This window comes from Cynocephalus volans, chromosome 9, assembly GCF_027409185.1.
Source record: "Cynocephalus volans isolate mCynVol1 chromosome 9, mCynVol1.pri, whole genome shotgun sequence".
Lineage (NCBI taxonomy): Eukaryota > Metazoa > Chordata > Mammalia > Dermoptera > Cynocephalidae > Cynocephalus > Cynocephalus volans.
The window spans coordinates 42,305,982-42,328,260 of record NC_084468.1 but is presented as its reverse complement, the minus strand read 5'-3'; the positions used below and the strand labels follow the sequence as shown (position 1 = coordinate 42,328,260).

At 39.4% G+C, this 22,279-nt stretch overlaps 1 protein-coding gene across 3 annotated transcripts in view; it reads right to left on the bottom strand.

The window, feature by feature from the left end:
- Positions 1-22,279, bottom strand: part of ATP10D (ATPase phospholipid transporting 10D (putative)) — a 99,214-nt gene that overhangs the window by 11,166 nt on the left and 65,769 nt on the right. For 2 of the 3 annotated variants that reach the window (XM_063107819.1, XM_063107820.1), the window contains exons 13-20: positions 21,622-21,728; positions 20,020-20,146; positions 18,201-18,385; positions 12,684-12,993; positions 9,994-10,070; positions 8,536-8,661; positions 5,461-5,661; positions 847-927 (exon numbers count right to left, since the gene is read on the bottom strand). In XM_063107819.1, the coding sequence (XP_062963889.1) occupies positions 847-927; positions 5,461-5,661; positions 8,536-8,661; positions 9,994-10,070; positions 12,684-12,993; positions 18,201-18,385; positions 20,020-20,146; positions 21,622-21,728 (1,214 nt within the window). The remainder of the gene's footprint in view (positions 1-846; positions 928-5,460; positions 5,662-8,535; positions 8,662-9,993; positions 10,071-12,683; positions 12,994-18,200; positions 18,386-20,019; positions 20,147-21,621; positions 21,729-22,279) is intronic. The other variant, XM_063107821.1, reaches the window with a different exon arrangement.

Sequence of the window (22,279 nt, the reverse complement as noted above, 5' to 3'; positions counted from 1 at the left end):
AACAGAGCTACAAATCTTTCAACCCTATGTTTATACCTCTCTTAGGTAAATATCTCCTCCTCTCCTTTATGTATGTCTTCAAGTCCTTCAACTATTCCTCAAATGACACAATATCCTGATCTTTCACCATCACCTCCATTGCCTTTTGAATACACTTCAAGTTGCCTTGTCTATATTCTTCTTGAGGTGTAGTATAGCCAGAATACTCTAGTGAGACTAAAGTAAATATATTTGAATAAAGAATGAAAATGGTTAACTTAGACACTATCATGTTTTTTGTTCTTTATACTACACTTCTATTAACACCATCCATTAATAAACAGGTGTTTTCTTCTGGAGAGAAGTGTACGTGGATGGGCAGCTGTACTATGCCCTTTTGTGCTTGGTGTTAGCCTAAATTTTTTTAAAATTAGTTTTTACACATTCTTTGCTTAGACACATTTCTTCCATTCTTTACCTGTAAAACAGATGTTTTAGTTTTAGAGAGACTACTTACATGATCTTATATTCAATACTCTGAATGTCATCCTGGTAGAATTTCACTCACCATGAAAAGCTTTCATATTCTGACTTTCTGATTTTTGACAACTCTAATAATATGGCCAGACCAATTTTATTCAAGTCACTGACAAAAATTAGTAATCAGTACAGGGTTAACAAGAGATTCAAGATGTCTCAATTAGATACTTCTTTCCAAATTTAATCCATTACTTAACATGTTTTTTGGAGGAATTTTAATTTAGTCAGTTAATAATCAACCTGATTATATGCTGATACTGGTGGTAAAGTAAAAAGAAGCATCATTGACTCATTAGTAACAAATACATCGAGTGAACAAAGACTCACAAAGTAAGGCACAAAGAAGCACACCAGGCTTTGATAAAAGGCATCCAACAAGGTGATCCAGAAGGTGAGGGGTAAGTATGCCTGGAAGTGAAACAGATATCAGGGAGGGAGTAAGATTAACAAGCATCAAATCAAAGTCAAGAAACAATACAAGCCAGTACTTATTTTTTGCTTCTCTGGGGGAAAACTCTATTCCTTCATTCTCTCACTCATAAAACAGGTAGGATTTGTCAATAGTGGTGGAAGAATGAGGGTAGCTGAATGCAATGAGTTCACAGGTAAATGTAGTTGAAAAAATCTTTGAAGGAAGTCTTATTCAACTCAGGTTGCCTTTATCATTGAATCAATTCTAAATCTACCTGAAACAGGGCCAGTAGTACTAACTTTTCATTTCTCATTGATCAGAAAGTACTGTTTCAAAACTTCTCCAAATCTATCCACTTCTATCTATACTACTCCCTTCACTTCAATTCACCAACATTATGAATGAATGGACAGCCATCTAACTGCCCTCTATCTTTCCTCCCCTACCTCCATCCTATATTCCTATACCAGCTAGATGTTTTTTTTAAAACATAAATCAGGTCATGCCACCCTAATTAATCAAATTGACTTCTTCCAGTCCCTCCAGTGACTTTCCACTGCATTTCCAATACAATCTAAGTTCCTTCTCATGACTTGCATGGTCCTGCATGGTCTGCCTAACAAATAGCTCTCCAAGGTCACTTCTTACCATTATGATCCTGCAACACAGACCTTCATTCTTTCTTTGAATATGACAAATACGTTCTTTCCTAAGGGCTTCCTACACCTGTGCTATTCTCTTTGTCAAAAATTCTTTGCCCTGGACCTCCAATAGGGTCAGTTCCTCATTATTAGTATTCTAGCTCACATATCACTTCCTCGTAGAGGCACACTAGGCCAGCCTAAACACTGTGCCCACTCAATCATTTACTACCATGGCATCCTTTCAAGTCTCTCATCACCATCAGAAATAATCTTGTTTATTTAATGATATTCTGGTTCTTTCAATGGAATGCAAACTTCAGAGAGCAAAGTCAAAAAACAGTGCCTGGTACATATCAAGCACTCAACAATATTTATTAGATTAATGATCTATTCTTACAAAACATTTCATGTGCTAAACTGCTTCATACTCAAAGTTTGTGGAAGGAATAAGAAAGACCAAGTACAGACAGTAGTCAAGTGATTAAAAACAGGTTTTCAAACAAGAGCCAACTCTGACTGAATGGTAATGTGTGTGAAGAGGGATTCTAAGGCTGCATTCGGCCCCAGCAGAAAAGAGTGTTATGGTTTGTTAGTGACGTCTGCTATGGACAAAAATGGAAACATATTCCTGAAATCTTTTCTTTTCTTAACATGCTCTTCCTAGTCTTGTGTTCTTCCAAATCCAAACAGAGACTGAAACTTCCCTGAAAATGTCTTACTGTCTCCTAAAGAACAAAGCTTTATAAGTACACAAATTTTCCATATACATTCTTCCATTCTTCAAAAGACTACACCTGGGATTTTTATACCTATGCTTTTTTATCTCCGTTCTCTGGGAAACAAAGGAATGAAGATTCATTGTTTCCAGTCTGCTTATCCCTGTATCTTCCTTTACTGTTTCCTCATGGGAAATGATGGGCTATTCTACTTGTATTTCTCCACCTCAGTGTCCATAAAATCTAAGCAGAGGCATAATCCAATGGTGGAAAAGAATGTGTCACTGACAAAGGGACAACCAAAATGCCACTGCACAAGAGAACAATTTGGGGATAAGTTAAAATAAAACATCATGTTTCTGGAGGAGCAGAGGTTGCCCAAAAAACCTAGAGCAAAAAGGTGAAAAGCACCATTTCCCCACAGTCACATGAGGAAGAGGACTTATGGAAGTAAAGAGAGAAGGGTCAAGGATAAGATAAATGAGAGGCTGGTAAGATTAACTCATAGAGTTTCCTGGAAACTGAAAGGAAAAATCTGGACATGAAGTCATAGCCAGAAAAGAAGACTGTGTGGGTGATGAGAGATGGGTAATAGGCTTCTTGGAAGGGATGCCTCTGACTGTGGACTTCCAGATTCTTCTCCTTTACAGGAGAGAGATTCTATAATCCTGGAGATTGTATTTCATGATATGGAAGACAGGAAATGACCCAAGGATAAAACAATTTGTCTGGAGGCCAAGTTCAAAGAAAGGACAAATTCTGAATGTAAAGTGAATGAAATCAGTTATCTTTTATCAATAGTCACATGCTAAGAATCTGCCTGCTATTATGCTTTATAAAACTGGCCAGCTCGGGCCGGCCCGTGGCTCACTCGGGAGAGTGCGGTGCTAATAAAACTGGCTAGCTCAAAAGAACGATGTGTACAAAGAATTGATAACAGGGGTCAACAACAGGAAATAGTGACCTCAATTCTCCTGAGGTATAAAAACTTCAGTTGAGAGTCTCCCCCTCACCCGCTTTCCCCAATGGACATGGAATTTAACTTAGGCGTGGGGTGCAGGACAACCTTCATTGGTATCAATCACACATTCCTGCATCCTGGCCTTGAACTTTGTCAGACTGTACTCCTTTAGAAAAACCACCTATAGTTTCTTGATCTGAATGGATTGGGTGATATTAAAGGATTATAAGGATTTCTTCTTCCCTGAAAGCTTAATGTGTGACTTCTCTGTGTTGGCTGTTCTAGGTAGCCTAAGGCACTAAATTACTCTCCATTCCAGAAAGGCAGTTCAAATCAGAATAAAGTTAGACTGATGAGAACAAATGCATCATTTTAAAATTTGAATTTTCTCAAATTTCTGGTTAATTCTAGAAGGTAGAAATAAATGTATTGAGAGCTTAATATGGTTGGAAATTTTACATGCGTTATCTTCCTTAAATCCTTACATCACTTCCATAAAGTAAAGAAAGTAAAGCACAAGCAAGTTCAAAAATGTCCCAAGGTCACAAACCGTAGAACCAGAATTTAAACTCAGACTAAACATAATACATTATTTCTAACACATGCTGATCTGGGTCAATGTCTTCAGAATAGCAACGGCAGCCTAACATGTAGATTTGTTATGGTGGGTCTCATTTTTGTCTGTCCTGTACTATCTATAGGGAACCCTTCTTCCTAATCCTGTCCATGTATTTGAGCTCAGACCTCAGGAATGATATATGTCCCAGGCCTGGTCAATGAGAAAATCATTTTTCTAGACACAGTGGTAAACACAGGGAAAGGCATGTGACTCAAGCTAGGCCAATGAATCGTGACCAGGAAATTTACATTTGATTTAAAAATAACAGTGTCCTGTCATCATTACTCCTGGATTTTGAAGCTACATGAGCCAATAAATTTCCCTTTTTCATTAAGCTAATTTGAGCAGGGTTTTTTTTGCCACTTACAACTGAAAGAGCCCTGACTACTGGAGTCCTCTTCTCCACACTAGAACACCTGACTAGGCTGACCCACCCAGCTTTGTCCACTTACAGTTGTCTGTAGGTCCCCTGTCCATCTCACTCCCTGGGATCCTGACAATGTTCTTGTGATAGCACTTTGGATTTCTGGCCATTAAAGTCCATAGAGGGGGACCCAAGGACTAAAGGGAGCATCAAAGTTCTTTCTGCAGCATAACATGAAAGTGAACAGCATGGGCTTGAGAGCCAGGGCTCAACTGCACTACCCACTAGCTCTATGACATGGGCAGATTACTTAAGGTAACTCCCTGTGCCAGACTTTTCTCATCAACAAAGTGCAGATAACGATAGCACCCACCTTGTAGGGTTATTTTGAGGATTAGATTTATGTATGTTAAGCATGTAGAATACTGCCTGACAAATAGGAGACATTATATAAATGTTCATAAGTGTTATATTAATGTTGGTTATTAATAATTTTGTGGAAGATGAATTAAAAAATGTTTTGAGACAGCTGCTGCATTTAATCGGCTTACTACAATAGTCTATGAAAGAGATCATGAGGGCAGTGATAGAAGCATGGGGAAAAAGGGACAAATTTGAGAGATATATCAGAGGTAGACTGATAAGATTCAGGGATCAATTAAGTGGAGGTGGGCATGGTTTTTGGGAGAGGAAGCCACTAAGATCACTCCACGGTTTTGCACGATACTAGAACCTGAAGAATTTATCGTGGGATTTGGAACCAGCCTGAGATGGGTTCACAAACTGACACTACCTTTTTTTTTAGCTCTGAGATTTCTGGAAAAATTGTTCAACCCCTTTGAGGTTAAGATTCTTCATGTTAGAATAGGAGCAATACTCGGTTCTGCACCCAGGTATTTTCATGAGGACAAATGAGATGGAACGTTTAGTAGTTAGCACAGCAGAGGGCAAAGTAAGGTTTAATAAATGCTAGATATTAATAGTTGTAAAGTCTCAAACACTGGCTTTCTTCTTCTAAATTACTAAGGCCTTTCATAGATTTACCTGTGTTTATCTCAGAGATGAATTAACTTCTTATTTGCCATGTAAGTAGAGCCCTTTTAAAACAACCAGACATTTCAATTAGTTTAAATAGTTCTGATTATACTGAGCTGGCTGATTGGAAAATGCACTGGCATTGACAATGGATGTGCATCTGTCAAGCCACTTTTGTTTCAGCACCTACCTCTGATTTCTGACCACTCCTGTAAAGTTCAGGCAGTTGCATGAGGGTGTCTGCAGACACATCTTTTTCCAAAACACCATATATGATGGGAGGGGCAGATGTGAAGAGGAGGTTGAAGAAGATCAAAACCCAATAGTCCGTCATGGATGTTCCTGAAAACCCACAAAAGAACTGGTACCAGAAAAGGAGGTTCACATAGGCCTAGGGACACAAAGAGGAACATTTGGATCTTAGAAACAGCAGTGTGTGCTGTGACCACACATTCCACAGGCTGCCACTTGGAGCTGTGGGACCTCAGCCTCTCTGAAGTTTCCACACTCACTCAATGAAAGACCACAACTTGCCTTGCAGCTTTCTTTGGTAAATGTTTTATTAAATTAAAACACACACACACAACTACACACACCCCTCTTACTGTGTAGTGTTGGCACTGTTCTGAGTGCTTTACAAATAATTCATTTCATCTTCAAAACAACTTGGGAATTATTATTGTTCCCATTTTACAGATGAGGAAACTGATTGTAATGGACTGAATGTTTTTATGCCCCCCAAATTCAGGTGTTAAAAAATCCTAACCCCCAAGGTGATGGTATTAGGAGGTGGGGCCATTGACAAGTGATTAGGTCATGACAGTGGAGCCCCCAAGAATGAGATTAGTGCCCTAGTAAAAGGGACCCCAGAGAGCTCTCACTCTTTTTCTACCATGTATGGGCACAATGAGAAGTCAGCAATGTGGAAGAGGACCCTCACCAGAACCTGACCTTGCTGGCACACCCACCTCGGACTCCTGGCCTCCAGAACTGGGAGAAATAAGTGGTTATTGTTTATAAACTACCCAGTTTGTGGCACTTTGTTATAGCATCCTCAATAGACTAAAACAGTGAGGCACAGAGAGGCTAAGGAACTTGTCCAAGGCTGCCCAGCTAATGAGTGGCAGAGGCAGCATTCAAATTGAAATGCTTTAGCTCAGATGAAGAGAACTTACCTACCCCAATGTCTGGCACAGGGCAGGCATACCACAAATGTGTATTCTCTTGCTTTCTGGGCTCACAATTACTTCTTAGTGGTGAAATGGGATGGTGCCAGCAGAATGGCCAACCGTCTCAGTTTGCTTGGGACTGAGGGATTTCCCAGGCCATGAGACTTTCAGTGCTGAAACTGGAACAGTCTCAGGCAACCCAGGACAGCTGGTCACCCTGGAGGCCAGGCACCTGCATCCTACATGGTTTCCTCCCATATTTTTTCTCAGACAAACTAAGCCCACGATAGCAAAAGCTCTGTGCTCTCCAGCAGGGCAGGCCACAGGAATGGACACTGAACTTAGATTTATGGAGTTTTGTTTCAAGCCCCAGGGATACTTCCTATAGATGTGCTCGTGACCCTAAAGTGTCCTACAAAAAGTTAAGATACTGTCATCATTGGTATCATAGATATACTAGACCACCTCAGGACAAGGGCTGCAATCCTTAGAAAAGAGTTTCTTAGTCTAGCGTCCATGGACACGTATTTTGCCTAGCTCTTGAAAATGTATCAATTTGGGGGGTACACATTGTTTGAGGCACTATTCTGGGAGTGAATCCATAGTATTCACCACTATTTCAACGTTGTCTAACACCCAAGAACCAGGTCTTAGAAGGATAAGCTTCTCTAATGGCTTCTGGACCTGGTCCTTTTTCCATAGTTTATCAATTATTCACTGTTTAGCAAGGTAAATAAAAGGCAGAAATTAAATCTGGAGGATATCAGTATGAATGGCCATCCGAGGATCACACAGCAGAAAGACCACGGGGGCCCCGACTCTCTGGTGACGTTCTCCCTGCTAACTCTCCTTCTCTCTTGAAGGGTGTGCAGCACTACTTCCTAGTATTAGTGCTTCTTAACCCTTGGGTTTAATCTGCAGTTAAAAGAGGGGGTGGGGTGCAGGGGCGGGGAATGGGTTTCATCACAATAGGGGAGAAGGTGGACAAATGTGAAGGTATTAAAAAAATAAAACTTGGGAGAGGGGCTCCTTCAAAAACTCATTGCCTGCCAAGTCCTAGAATTTTAGACTACAAGCCACAGCTTTCCCCAGAATCACATACTCAGGCAGAGACTATACATTCAAATATTATCATAAAGTACCTGAGTTTTACTAAACTTTGACTAACTGTGCGAATTCTAATAAGTACTGAGGGCTTTCTGAAGTTTATTGTACTGCCATAAAAAAATGTTTCTGCTGACATACACACACACAGAGGTCTAAATTACACATCTGGGATATCCTAAAAAATGAAACATTAATTTTTTCCCTGAAGATGCTATTTTAATACAGTGATGTAAACTTATGTCTACTACTACCATGCTGCATAGGAACTTTAACACTGAGAATAAATTTGAACTAAAAATCATGACATATTTACAGAATTACATCACCTAGAAGAGTGTTAAGTGAACATGATTTATAAAAAAGGACACTAAAATTTAAATGGTATGCAGAAAACTAGAAGCCAGGACTTCTAATCAAATTTTGCTCTGTTGGGAATCACATAATCAAAATAAAGTTCCTTAACCATCAAATAACTACCAGCACAAATACATTGTATAGGATGTCTAGAGAATTCACATACATGTGAGTGCTACCCAGCCACAGGCTAAGATATTATACTAGGTTTCATCTGTATTTGTGTCTTCAGTATACCACAAGGACATCAATTTAAGAAGAACAGATTTTTTTTTTTGTATCTCCAGTAAAATAGAAGCAAAACTTCATTCTCTACTGACAGACAGCATTAAACATTTTATAATTCTGCTTGTCACAATCTTTTTATAGAAAGTCAAAAATTGGATTTTAGGTGAACCAGTCAGGACTTAATTGAATTTAAATGCACAGGGAATAGAAAATGCTAGCAGATGGACAAGCCTAGCAATTTTCTGTCAGCAGCTGAAACATAGCACATTCCCGGATTATTTCTGTTAAGACACAGGACTTCTTCCGGCTGCTTCTGAAACATCAATAGGCAAAGTGAGCTTAGTCCTGGGCACTTCATCCCTGGATGGTGGGAAAGGGGAGGGGACAAGTTCTCTGGGATAACGTACCACATTCTTGTAGAAAAAATAGAGAATCATGTTGGAAAGTCGCGTGTAACACCAGTGCCCATGGACAAGAAGCAGTTTGCTGAGATGTTTGAACTGAGAAATGGCAAAATCACTGGCCATCACAGCCTGCAGAAGCAATGGGGAGACAACGTCATCCTGAGCAGACTGCCCACCACTACACTCAATTCATTAAATCAGCTGTTTAAATCTTACATGCAGACCGAAAGAAACACACACACGCACACGCACACGCATACGCACCTACACATGCACACACAGCAACAACAAAATAAAACAGCAATAATAACAACCAAAAACCCCCACCAAGACAGAGTCTTAATGGAGTGCCTGGAGTTACTACTCAGCTTTCCAATATGTTCACAAGAAACAAGACTTCTGTTTGGTTACTACTCATGATGTAATTTCAGCAAATGGACTTTCCCTAGAAAGCAGCTCCCTTAGCAAGAACTGTCTTTTGCATTACAATGTGCATTTGCTTCTTCTCCATGAAGAGAATGTTAAGAAGTATTGCAGTCATGACTTCCTGTGGCTTTTTATAACGTGTCAGGCAAATAGGTAATTGAATCCTTCATCTTTTATAGAGGTGTCATAATTTACAATTCTCAGGAAACCCTAAGCCTCATATTTTACCTTTCTTTTTTTTTTTTTTTTTTGTCTTTTTTTCGTGACCAGTAAGGGGATCGCAACCCTTGGCTTGGCGTCGTCCGCACCGCGCTCAGCCAGTGAGTGCACTGGCCATCCCTATATAAGATCCGAACCTGGCCGGTGGCAGCGCCGCTGCGCTCCCAGCGCCTCACTCTCCCAAGTGCGCCATGCGGTCTGCCCACCTTTCTGACAGCATTTGTGCACTTGTTCCATATATGGAACGCAGTCTTTTGTATTACAAGCTTTTATCTAAGTTTTGTGCCTACAATACTCTTTCTCTGTTTCTCTCTCTCTCTCTCTCTCTCTCTCACACACACACACACACACACACACACACACACACACACACACACACACACACACACACACACACACACGCAAGCACATGGGACATTTCCACCCTATCATTCTCATCCTCTCATCTTCTCTTCTTTTTTCCCTTTCCTTCCCTTCCTGCCTCAAGATCTTTAGGTCCTTTATTTTAATCCTTAGTGTCAGAATCTTCAGTGACAGAATTTACATAGCTATTGAAGGGCTAAAAAATGTATTCTTATGATTTAGATAGGCTGTATTTTTTAAACTGAACAAGTGAACCATGTAGTTAAAATTACCCAAGACAATGCCCTAACACTCGCCTAGTAAATAATCAATGAATGAATGGATAAACTTCCTGTCTCCCACTCTTGGGCTAACTACACACAGCCTCACTTTAACCACCAAAATTTTACCCAGGAGAATGTTGCCTTTGGATGGACAGGTCAAGATCAAGGTAGTTGCACAATATCCACTCACCTGCATGCCTTCTTGACCTGAGACCCCTATCCCAATGTCTGCCACTTGTATCATGCTAACATCATTGGCACCGTCACCTTCATGAGGCAGAAGACAAAGTGAGAAACATGAGGATTAAAGAAAAGATGTAAACTTTGCAAATCAGTAGGGGCCACTCAAGTGATCAGATAGATCCTTCCAAGATAATTACATTTCTCCAAGTTACCTGGAAGCTAGTTAAGCAGAAATTAAATGTAGCATCCCACTGCCGTCAGGAAGAATTCCAAACTCAATACTGCCTTAAGATTGTTCATGCTACGGCACCTACCCAGACTGATCACTCCCTTCTCCAGCCACTCGGCTACTTTCAGTTCCCCAGGTCCACTGTGCTGCTTCTAGCTACTGCACACGACGTCACCTATTTTGATAACACTGTCCTCGTCACTCCCACCCCACTTTGCTGGATTTCAGTTGTACTTGCTCTCAGCTTAGACATCATTTTCTCTGGGAAATCCTTCTCATATCCCCTTTAGATTGGCTGCCCCTTCCTTAGGCTCCAGTACCGCCCTGTGTATCTCTATAACTATCACATAGTATGAGGCTTGCATATAGATTTATTGGTCTCCCTCCTCATCGGAAGCTTCTTAGGAGGAGGTATTACACTCCTGCTGATAATAAACATATGTTGTTCCCAATTACCCGCCAAATATTCACCTGTTTTCTGGTAACAGTATCCTGATTTTTCTCAGGAACTCTGAGTCCATATGGTTTGTTAGTGCAAACCCAAACCCCCGTATTTATAAGTGGGCAACTGACCCTGGCCTGGGCAGTCTGCATCCTCTGTTCCTTGGTTTCAGTGATTGGTTCACAGATGGACACATGAATTAATTAATATAATTATAAAACTCAGAGGTTCTAGCTTCAGGAACATCTGGATCCAGGGGCTTGAAGAATTTATTCATTTATATGTTCAATCAATAAGATAACTGAACAAAATTCTACCATAATCCTAACACTTTAATGTGGCAATCTGAAAAGAGGTGCTATCTTTTCACTCAGGTTGCTAAAAGGATAGAACATAAACCTGGGAGTTTTCAGTGACTATGTCATCATCCTGAGGGCAGAAGCTACCTGAGACTGGAAGCAATCCAGGAGGAAAGAGAGATCGAAAGAGACGTCTGAGACAGCCGAGTCCTCCCCTAAACACTGGATGTCTCGGCGCTTAACCACACACTCCTTCTCTTCTCCATTTATTCTCATTCTTTGGTGATCTTATAATATCAAGGGTTTGATATTCACTAGACTTATGATTCCCAAATTTATATTTCTAGCCAATTCCTCATTGCTAAATTCCAGACTTTTATTCCAGCTGCCTACCTGACATTACTGCTTAGACATCTAAATGAACTTTTCAAACTCAACAAGTGTAAGACTCAACTTCTGATTCCCCTGCCTCCACCTGGGTAAATGGCAGCTCCATTCTTTCTGTTCTTAGACAAATGTTGGCATTCCCTTTGATGACTCTTTCTATCATAGACCCTTTCTCTCATATAACATATCCAGTTGGCAGCAAATGTCACTGGCTGTTTCTTCGGACCATGTCCATTACCTGACATGTCCCATCCCCTCCTCCACTCCCATCTCAGGCCCAAGCCACCACCATCTCTTGCTGAATCATTTCAACAGTCTCCCAGCTGGTCTCCTCACTTATGTCCTTTCAACACAATAGTTACTTTCATGCAGCAGCCAATGTGATCCTTTTAAACTTTAGGCAGATCATGTCCCCCCACTGCTCAAAATCCTCCAGTGGCTCTCCATCTCTTCAGATAAAAGCCAAAATTTTATAATGGCCTCCAAGACCCTATATGATCTTGCCACCTGCCACTACTTTGTTCTTTACTAACCTGCAGAAAACTCTTTCCTTTGCTCAATCTGCTTTGGCCCTGACACACCACACACGGTCCACCTCACGACCTTTACTTTCATTGTCTTCTCTGCCAGGAACATTCTCCCCCAGATCTTCCACAGCTTCCTTATCATTTCCTTCAAGTCTCTGCTCACAGACAATCTTAGCAGTGAGACCTTTTCTCAAAACCATATTTAAAATAGCAGCGCGCTCCTCCTACCCTAATGTTCACATCCCCTTGCTCTACTTTACTTTTTCAATAGCATTTGTCACTACCTGATACCTTACGTAGTTAGGCTTTTTAGTTTGTTCACTGTATGCCTTCCCACTAGATGTAAGCTCCTTAAGAAAAGTACTTTGTCAGTTTTATATACTCTTGTATTTCCTAGTATTGCCTAGAAAAATGCCTGGTGCAAAGAAAGCACTTGATACATATTTACTGAATGAATAAATAAATGAATTGTTCATGTCCTTGAATTTTAGCTTTCCTGAAGGTAAAACTCATGGATTTTCCACTTCTATGATTCAGTACATTACTCTATCTTAGCTAATTGATTTGTAGGTCTAACATGTCACCCCAAGGAGTCCTGATTATTATACTGTTTTCCAAATCACATGCCTCCACCTGGTTCAAAGCAGGTGGTCAAATAGGTGATGGAGGGATCTGGGAGGGAGTGAATGGGGTAGAAAGAAAAGGGGAAGGAAAATGGGAGAGCAAGTGAGAGAGAAAAAGGACAGACAGAAGGATTAGTCTCTGATGTGGTATGAAAGGGAGAAGTGCAGGGCTTGGGTGCATCTCACTTACCAATGGCCAGGGTCGTCACCCGGAGATGGCTGCGGACCAATTTCACCACCTCACTCTTCTGCAGGGGTGTGGCTCGGCAGCAGACCACAGCTCGACACCAAGACGTCAGCTCCAGGAACTGTCTTTGTAGACTCTCTTGCAGGGCAAATTCGAGAGTCTTCCCCGTGATAATGAGTCCAGCACGTAGCTCTGTGTCCTGGGGGACAGGAGGCTGAAGCGAACCCCCATTTAATGATTTTTGCGCTGGAGAGGCTTGATTTTTCTTCTGAAGTTCTTTCAAAATTGTGTTCATGAGTATGTCACAGGCATCCTTGAAGCAAGAGGCAGAGATCATTAGCCCTGGGTTTTCCTTGGTGCCAGAAGCAGCTAAATTTTTCACTGTCATTCTTTAGCAATTACTGGATGAGGCAACCACAAGTACTGGATAATTAGCTACTTTCAAAGACTTCACAGCTCTGCCGCAGAGTTCTGTGGGTATGCAGGGATGGGTTAAAAGGAAGGAGGGACATCTTGCACCCAATTATACACTAATAGCGGTAGAATTTTATCATGTGTGCAGTTAGCCTTCTCAAATGGTGAATTCCAAGAGTCCTTTGGTCTCATTCTGCCATTTATTAGCTGCTTGACCTTAGGCAAATTATGTAAACTCTCTGAGCCTCAACTTTCTTGTCTGAAGAATACAAATATTATCTCCATCGTAATACTGTTGTGAAGACTAAGTAAAATACAGTCCTACCTCACTTAACAACAGGAATGCCTCACTTACAACCCAAGAAATGTCCCGTTAGGTAACCTCCTCACTGTGTAAACACTTTAGGGTTTACTTACACAAACCTAGATGGTATAGCCTGCTACCCACCTATAATCTCACAGGACCACCATCACATACGTGGTCCATCAATGACCAAAACTTCATGTATGACTGTAGTATGTGCAAAACTCCTAGTTTTTAAATGTGTCCTAGGTGAGACACATTTAAAACAGTAATTATTGCTTTTATCTTCTTTTTGATTCAGCACATTCACTCACTCACTAAGTATTTATTGAGAGACTGTATATTAGAAAACATTCTAGGTGCTGGCTATATGTCAATGAACACAAAAATCCGTGTCCTCATGGAGCTTACATTCTGGTCAGGCTTTTCTTGGTGGTGTTTATCACATCTAGTTTTCATACACCCTCACTCCACACTAGTTAGGAAGTTCTTTAAAGGCAGATATCACTTTTAATTTACTTTTGAAGCCTTCATAATGCCTATAAAAAGGGCCACATAGGCACTTTGTATGAATTCCATTCAAGAAGCCTAACAATAAACTTAATCAGGAATTACTGGGTCAAATAACCACTAAGGACAGAGCCCAGATCCAAAAGCAGTGAATTTAAGTTTTCACACTAAGCCTGAAATAGTTTATTCATGAAAGAGCTCCTCACTCACAGCCTATTTATTCTTACTTTAAGTGTTATTTTATCAAGCATTTCTCAACCCACAACAAAATAAGAGGGGTAAGAAAGAAGTAGATATAAATTTATAGGCATGCTACAGCAAAGACTTAATAAATATAAAAGCTATAAATAAGAGATTCAACTTAAAAATGGAACTACCTTTAGCTTAGGAACAAATTTGATTCCATACACCCCTAAAGTGCCCCCCAAAAAGTATACAAAAATGAATCAAATATGCCCATTAGGTTCAATATAAAATAGTAAAAATTAGCCTGATTTGATCATCACACAATGTATACATGCATCAAAATACTACTCTGTACTCCAAAAATATGTACAATTATTACATGTAAATTTTAAAAAGTGCAAAAAAAAAAAAGTAACATAAATTGCAATAAAAATCAAAATGTCTATTAACATGAGATGATGTTTAAGATATTCGTAATTGAAAAAATGTAACTACAATACTATAAAATACAATAAAACAAATACAGCATTTGTAGCATTTATATGCTTATAGTGCATAGAATACAGTCTGGGTGGATAGTCTCTAAAATTTGATTGCAAATTACCTGTAGTTTGATGACTATAATTAGGGATGTTTTTATCTTCTTTTATTTATTTGAGTATGTATTTAGTTCTTACAAATTGACTATTTTTATCATAAAAATAATATAGAAATACACACATATGCACACACACATATACACACATAGTTGATCTTCATTATTTGCCGATTCCACAATTGTGAATTTACCTACTTGCTAAAATTGATCTGTAATTCCATGATTGATACTCCTGGTGTTTTTGTGGTCATATGTCGACACGCACACACGGACATTTGAGTCATGCCATGTGCATGTTTCCATCTGAACCTGAGCAAAACGATGCTTAGCCTTCTTGCACCAGCTCTCAGACTATAAACAAGTGTCCTTTTTATGGTCTATTTGGTGCCATGCTTTTTGCATCATTCTGCTTTTTTGTCAGTGATTATGCTGTTTAAAACGGCCCCCAAGTGTAGTGCTACAGTGCTGTCTAGTGCTCCTAAGTGCAAGAAGGCTGTGATGTGCCTTACAGAGAAATGTCAGGTGTTAGATAAGCTTTGTTCAGGCATGAGTTATAGTGCTGTTGGCCATGCATATAATGTTAACAATCAACTATATATTATATACAATGTCTTTAAACAGAAACACACATGAAACAAGGCTATATAATGATCAGTTGACAAGATGTTGTGAACAGAGGCTCGCAGGAAGCTAATTTTGTATCTTCCCTAGGAGCAAAGGTCAATATTCACTAATTCAGAGTTTGAGGCAAGTCTAGAAAGCATAACTCCACAATTAATAAGAACTGAATTCATTGTGTGTGTGTATGTATGTATGTGCAATATGTAATGTAATATAAAAAGTACACTGAAATAGGAGACAGGAAATTTAAAGTTTATTTTGTGCACTTGATGAGTAATGAGCTATGGGCACTTAGAGAAATCACAACCTTTTGGATTCCCAGGCTATAAAATGGGGATAATTTATCTTCTCTGTCTACTTGTTATGATTGTCCAAGGAAGACATACATGAAAAGCTTTTTATAGATTCTAATAAGCATCATGAAGATAAAAAGTTACTAATCTCAGCATAAACATTTAAATAAAATTACAAAAATAAAACTTAAAAAATTAAATAACACATCCTGAAAGGTCTTTATATCTCCCAATGCACTAATTAATCTAGGATATGACTATGAAAACAAAGAAAGAAAAAAAAAAAACTTCCATGAGCATGGAAACTATGTAAGATTTGTAAGTGCCTACACAATTTGCAAACTTAGGAGCAAAAGTTGATGAAAATTTGTAAAGTGGACACAACAGAACTGACTTCAGACATCCTACTGGCTGCCAGATGGCTCAATTAGAATGTTATAGGAGCAATGCTTTCACCAAATTTCACAAATTGGGCTCCCTGATCTTCAAATCCTTTTTTAACTCTTAACGACTCTTGAGAGGTTGGGGGTTAGAGAGGGAAAAGGGGAAAGGATTTAAATACCAGTGGACTGAGCCTCTACTCTGTGCCAGTCATTTTACATGCACGGACTTGAGTCATTATAAAACTAAATTAGATTATGTTCATTGTCTTCTACTTAGTTATCTGGAAAAGTCACACATGCAGAATAGCTTTTAATAGCATTAAAAAAAACCAAACTTTTGGTATTGATAGCAAAAGAATATTATCTACAGTAGATCTTTAATAAATACTTCTTGAATTGGTAGTTTTAAATGCCTTTAGACATAAATTGTATATTTATAAACAAATTTCACAATTCTACTGATTTTACTGTTCACAAAAATCTGTATCAAAACCAAACACCAAGAATTGATTTCTTTTTCAATGCTTATTGAACCCCTCTCATCTGCCAGGCATCCCATTAAATAATTTATATTTTCTCATTTAATGCCCACAGCAACCCTATGAAATAGGCTTATTCTCACAATACAGCAAGGAAAAAGGAACTCCTCAAGGTCACGTAACTAGACAGTGGCAGGCCCATTATTTGACACCTGGTCTTACCAGCCAAGTAGGACACACCCCTTTTAGTGACTAAAATGGCAAGCATTTTCCTGTGCTCAGCTCCTGCTGGTCCTGGAGCCGACAGGTGGTTGCGATTATGGGTTCCTGGGCCACTGCCAGATGTAAAGGAGAACCACTCTGTTGAATAGGGAACTCTCTTTCCTCAGAGTGTATGATTTATTTGGGTACTGAGTTAGGCCCGACCACAGGCTATCATATTAACCAAACATGACAGCCTGTGATGAAGGCTCAAGACATGATCCCAGAGAAAAGCTCCAGAAGATTTGAGAGAAGGCAGATTGCTGTAACAGAATGGACACCCCTGGTGAAGTCTGACTGTAGAGGAAGGAGGGAGGAAGGTTTTCCAAGCAAAATAAACACTCTGCAGAAACCTTGGAGGGTGTCACTACAACAAAAATCTTCCGAGAAAAATAAAATGCCTATTTACCTGACTAGAATGTTGGTGTTAGAGATTAGTAGGTGGCAAAATTGGGAAAAAAATAAGCTGAGTCTAAACCTCTTAAATTCCCTCTTCTTTAAAAATAAAAAAAATAAAAAAATTATTTTCTCCTCCCTTTAAACAGTTTCTCAAACTTTTCATATTCTCAGGAGCACTATCTAAGAATTACCACCAGAGGGCATGATTATCCTGAGGGCCTATTTTTAGAACTACCATAAATTTTTTTTATCCTTTTATTTATTTATTTTATTATGGATTTCATGAGATAAAAAACTGTCATCCCTCGTGCCCATGAAGTTAGGGCCAGATTCATACTGGCAGCATACCTATTACCAGAAATTGCATTTGTACCCCATGTCCCCCACCCAATTATCCCCAACTTCTCTCCCCTTCCCCTCTTCCCCCCACTCCACTTTGTAGCCCAAGGAATGTTCTCTCTCTCTGCAAGACCAATGCACAATTATGGTCTTTCTTTCCTTCCTTCTTTCTCTCTTAGCTCCCACATATGAGTGAGCACGTGTGGTATTTATCCCTCTGTGCTTTGCTTATTTCACTCAACATAAGTTTCTCCAGGTTCATCCATGTTGTTGAAAGGGGAGTATTTCATTCTTTTTTATGGCAGAGTAGTAGTGCATGGTGTATATATACCACAGTTGAATTTATTAACTTGATTCCAATAGAAATTACCACTTCCCCTCAACTTGAAAGGGAAGTAGATTTCTGTCTCAGGACTTGATATATTTTGTCATTTGGGATGAAGTCTTGTCAAATCCCTGATAATATAGAGTGAAGAGGAAAAAAAGCAAATAAAAAAATAAAAAGGAACTTTTTTCTACTGCCTTTATTCAGCAATAATTCCTCTGAATCATTATGATTTTCCAAGCCTTTAGAAGAATTATAGTACCCTTCCAAGCATAAGTTAGGTCACTGGATAGAATAAATAATTATCAAAAAGCTAACTGGTTATTCTTTCTCTCTATATACATCAAATTCCAAATGCTTCACCGTCTGAAAAGAAAGAAAGGATTGGCTTGATCTCATTATACGTACTTTACTTTGGGTATTGAGAATAAAGAGCTTGTCATCTGGCTCCAGGAGTTTGCATGCATAAGCTATGTTGACAGCTGTCTCCTGCTTGTCCCCTGTCAGCATCCAGATCTTGATGCCGGCTTTGTGAAGGGCTTCTATAGACTCAGGGACTCCCTCCTGCAGACGGTCTTCAATGCCAGTGGCGCCTAAAATATAACCAAAGTGCAACAGGGCTTGTAAGAAACCAAAGCCAGCTGAATCTCACCTACTCCATAATTGAATCATATCTGTTAGTCAACTCAATCCTGAACTGAACAGATTGCTCCAGTAGCTTGCAGAGATCCAAAGGAGGTGTGAAGAACCAGACCAAAATCACAGACAAAGTAATATTCTGGAAGGAAAGCCTCAGAGATCAATGAGTTTATAAAAGTGACTGTTCTCTTTTTAGGCTTTCTTATCTGTAAATCAAATAAGTTCCATTCAATTATTTCTGTAACCTTGCTCTACAATTTTATAATTCTGTGACACTCCCAAGAGTGAGGGCAAACTTTAAAGAATATTCTTGCCAATAAAATATAACACCTATTTGCAATGCTCTTTCATACTATAAGTCCACAATTGCCTTTTGTGAAATGATTGGGGACAGGTATGTTTTGGAATTCAAATTTTGTAAGATTTTAAAAAGGTAACATGGTGCGTATGCCATATTTTGTAATAGTTAGTAGTCCAGCACATTAATATTTACAGGAAAACTTACAAATGTTCACACTAATTAGGACAATAAAGAATGTGAATAGTCTTACATTAAATCAGGTCTGATTTTGTTCCTAAGTGAGTTTTGGCACTAAACCCAGAGAGCATTTTTGATTTTGGAACTGCAGATGAGGAAATGTGGATTTATACTACATACACTGTCACAGAGAAATTACTTGGGAGTAGGCATTATTACTCTATTTGCTAGATACCAAGTTGGATCATTGTTTTTCTCCTAAATAGAGGAATGGAGCTCACATGCTGGTCCCTCGGTGTGTTAGGACTTAACACTGGAATCTAGATTTCCAGACTCTAAGGCAGTGGTTCTCACACATGACTGCCTCTTAGAATTACTTGGGGAGTTTTTAAAAATTTCTATGCCCAGGCCACATGCCCGACTAATTGAATCAAAATCTCTGTGGATAGGATGCAGGCACCAGTATTTTTTAAAGCTCTCCAGATGATTCCAAACTAGAGCTCAACCTGAGACAAGAGGAGTCAGTTGTGCAAACATTAGTTGAAATGGGTAAGTAGGAGAAGAGAAATAAATTTCATTAGTCCAATTGCAGATGCTGAATAAAGAGCATGGACCCTGGAGTCGGGTAGACCTGAGTTTCATGTGTGGTTAGTTAGTTATTAACTCTGTCTGTTCCTATCATGTGACCTTGAACATGTCATTGAACTGCTCTGTGCCCCAAATTTCCTCTAAATAAGGTGGAGGTTGGTTGTGAGGTTAAAAAAGAACACATATTAAGTACATTATCCGATGCCTGGCAAGAAACTTTAGCTTTCTTCTCTTGTACCAGGATATTTATTTGGCTTTGTACTCTATGTTAAATGTTGGGGTTTTAAATGATCTCCTTAAGGATGACCGCCCTGATCTCACCACAAATGAAGTCTAGCTCACTGCAGTAGAAAACAGAATGGACAGGATTGGAAACTGGGTAGAGATGGGACTGGACAGCGTAAGCAGACCCCATAGGTTTACTAGATCAAAGTGGGAAAAAAGGCACTGGTGAATAACTTACTTAGAGACCTCTGGTGTTTTTCAAGTCTCCACTCAGGCAATACAACACAATCTACCTACCAAGTAATGTTAGTTTGTTCTCCAACCTCATGGCAGATTCAAGAAGTAATTCTTCTCTGTTGTCAATGCTGGTTTCAGCTAAAAAATGATTCCTCAGCCACTCAGCATATTCAGTGTCACTCATGACCTAGGGGAACAGGAAAAAAAGAGCTATGAGCCAGGCCATATGATCTTGCAGGATGCTACCAAGACTGATCTTTGCAAAATATCAAGCCATCAACTTGTTTTAGGTACTTCTCCACCAGGGCACATTCAAGCTAGGTCCATATCCTCATACCATCTGGTCATGAGCTTCCCAAACTCTGTGATCAGGCTAGCATAACATTGATGATGGATGGAGCTCAGTATCTCTAGGAAAGTCTAGGCACCATCTATGGTAATAGTGCATTAATCTCTGTAATTAAACCAAGGAATATGAAGTTGGGAGAGGTCCCCTCTTGGTAGTCAACTCTAGCAGGATTCTAATGGTGCATTTGAGAAAGTGTTGTCAGGACTCTTCACATTGAGGGATTCTGTAGCCAGCAGCACACCTTTAATATCTTTTAATGGTTACTTTATGTGGCTAATTATTTACAAAGGTAAAAAGAGAGGGGCCACATAGGGGAAGCAAGAAAGTTTTATTCCCAGCAAAGATTAAGTGGAATTCCTGGAGAAGGAATCAATGACACATTTTCCTTTGTCTTTAGTTACCACAGAGGGAGAAAACTGCATTTTAGCTCTTATAAAGAGGGGTAGATGGAGGGGGCAGCTGCTTTCTCTATCCACTTATTCTTGTCCACAAGGTCATTTGATCTGGGAGAATCTGACATCTGTTGAGTTGCATTTTCATCAGGGGCAGGATCATCAACTGAAAAAGCAGAGAGTAGGTTTGAACTTGAACTCTCCATTCTTTTTCCTACAACTGTGTGTGAAGAAGGCTTATGATCCCCATACAGGTGGGTGACTGAGTTCCTTAGGTGCTTCAGCAGATCCACTTTCCCCAACACAGCTTCCAAGAACTAGAATTTGAGTAAGAAATGAGAGGTTCTGGTAATAACATCTCTCAAATCATTTTTTGGAGCTCTCTCTTCTTTCTTATTATTTAGATTTTTATTTAGAAAGGACACACTATGTCTCAAGGTTATTCTCAGTAGAGAATAATTAATTCTGAGATAAATATCTAGTAAATTTACCTGGATAAAGGCTTGTGGGCACATAAGAAAAAATACCAGAAGAACTTATAAGGGAACTATTAAGACTGGTCTCTGGCCTCATTCTTTTCAAAGCACATTTAATGCTATAAGACAGAGGAGCAATATTTATAAAGTCCTTGGGGAAAGAAAGTAGGACCCAGGGATTTCTGTTCAGAGCCAAACTAGTGTTTACATACAAAGGCACTCACAGATGTATTGAAACATGTGAAAACTTTAAGAACATAACTTTTAGGCACCCTCTGGCAAAACACTTTGAGAACAAACTCCAATAGAGAAGATGTGAAAAGAGACTCAGATGTCCAAGGACTTTCCCCATTGCTGGATCAGGGTTTGATACATGCTCGTTTCAGTAAATGGTGGTTAAACAAGGGAAAGAAGCAAAAAGATGGGATACGCTGAGCAGTCTCACCTTCTTTGCTATACATAAAGTGCGTAAGCCTCGTTTGGCATAGTCGTCCAAGTGTTTCTGGGTTTTCTCTCTTATTATCACCTGTTGCTTTTCCAGACTTGCTCCCTCTGAAATAATGAACAAAACACCAGTGTGCCTGCCAGTCTGCCCGATTACAGACATATTTTTATAAACAATGATAGTCTAATACACAATAAACAAAAGGCCTTCTAGTTTTGAATCTCAAACGTGCATTTATAAAAGCAACTCCTCAGAACAAATCTTTCCCTTGTTCCTTTCCCCTCGGGCAGAGGGAAGTACCAAAAACTTAAAATAAACACTGCTCCCAAACCACCGATGACTACAACAACAATAACCATAATACAGCTGGCTGTCATTTACTGAGCACTCATCATTTGCAAGGCACTTGGCCAAGGCACACAGTTTGTCATTAAGCCTCTCAGGAACCTATAAAAGAGGTACTATAATATTCATTTTATTGAAGACAAGTTATTTAGGTAACTTTGTCAAGACATAGCTAATGACAGAGTCCAGATTTAAACCCAGATCTGTGTAGCCCCCAAACTTATTTGCTTTTCCACCAAATCCCAGTCAGCTTCCCCCTACCTCACCAAATATGATGAATCCCTAAATATCTCCTTCTTTGCCTTCATAAAAC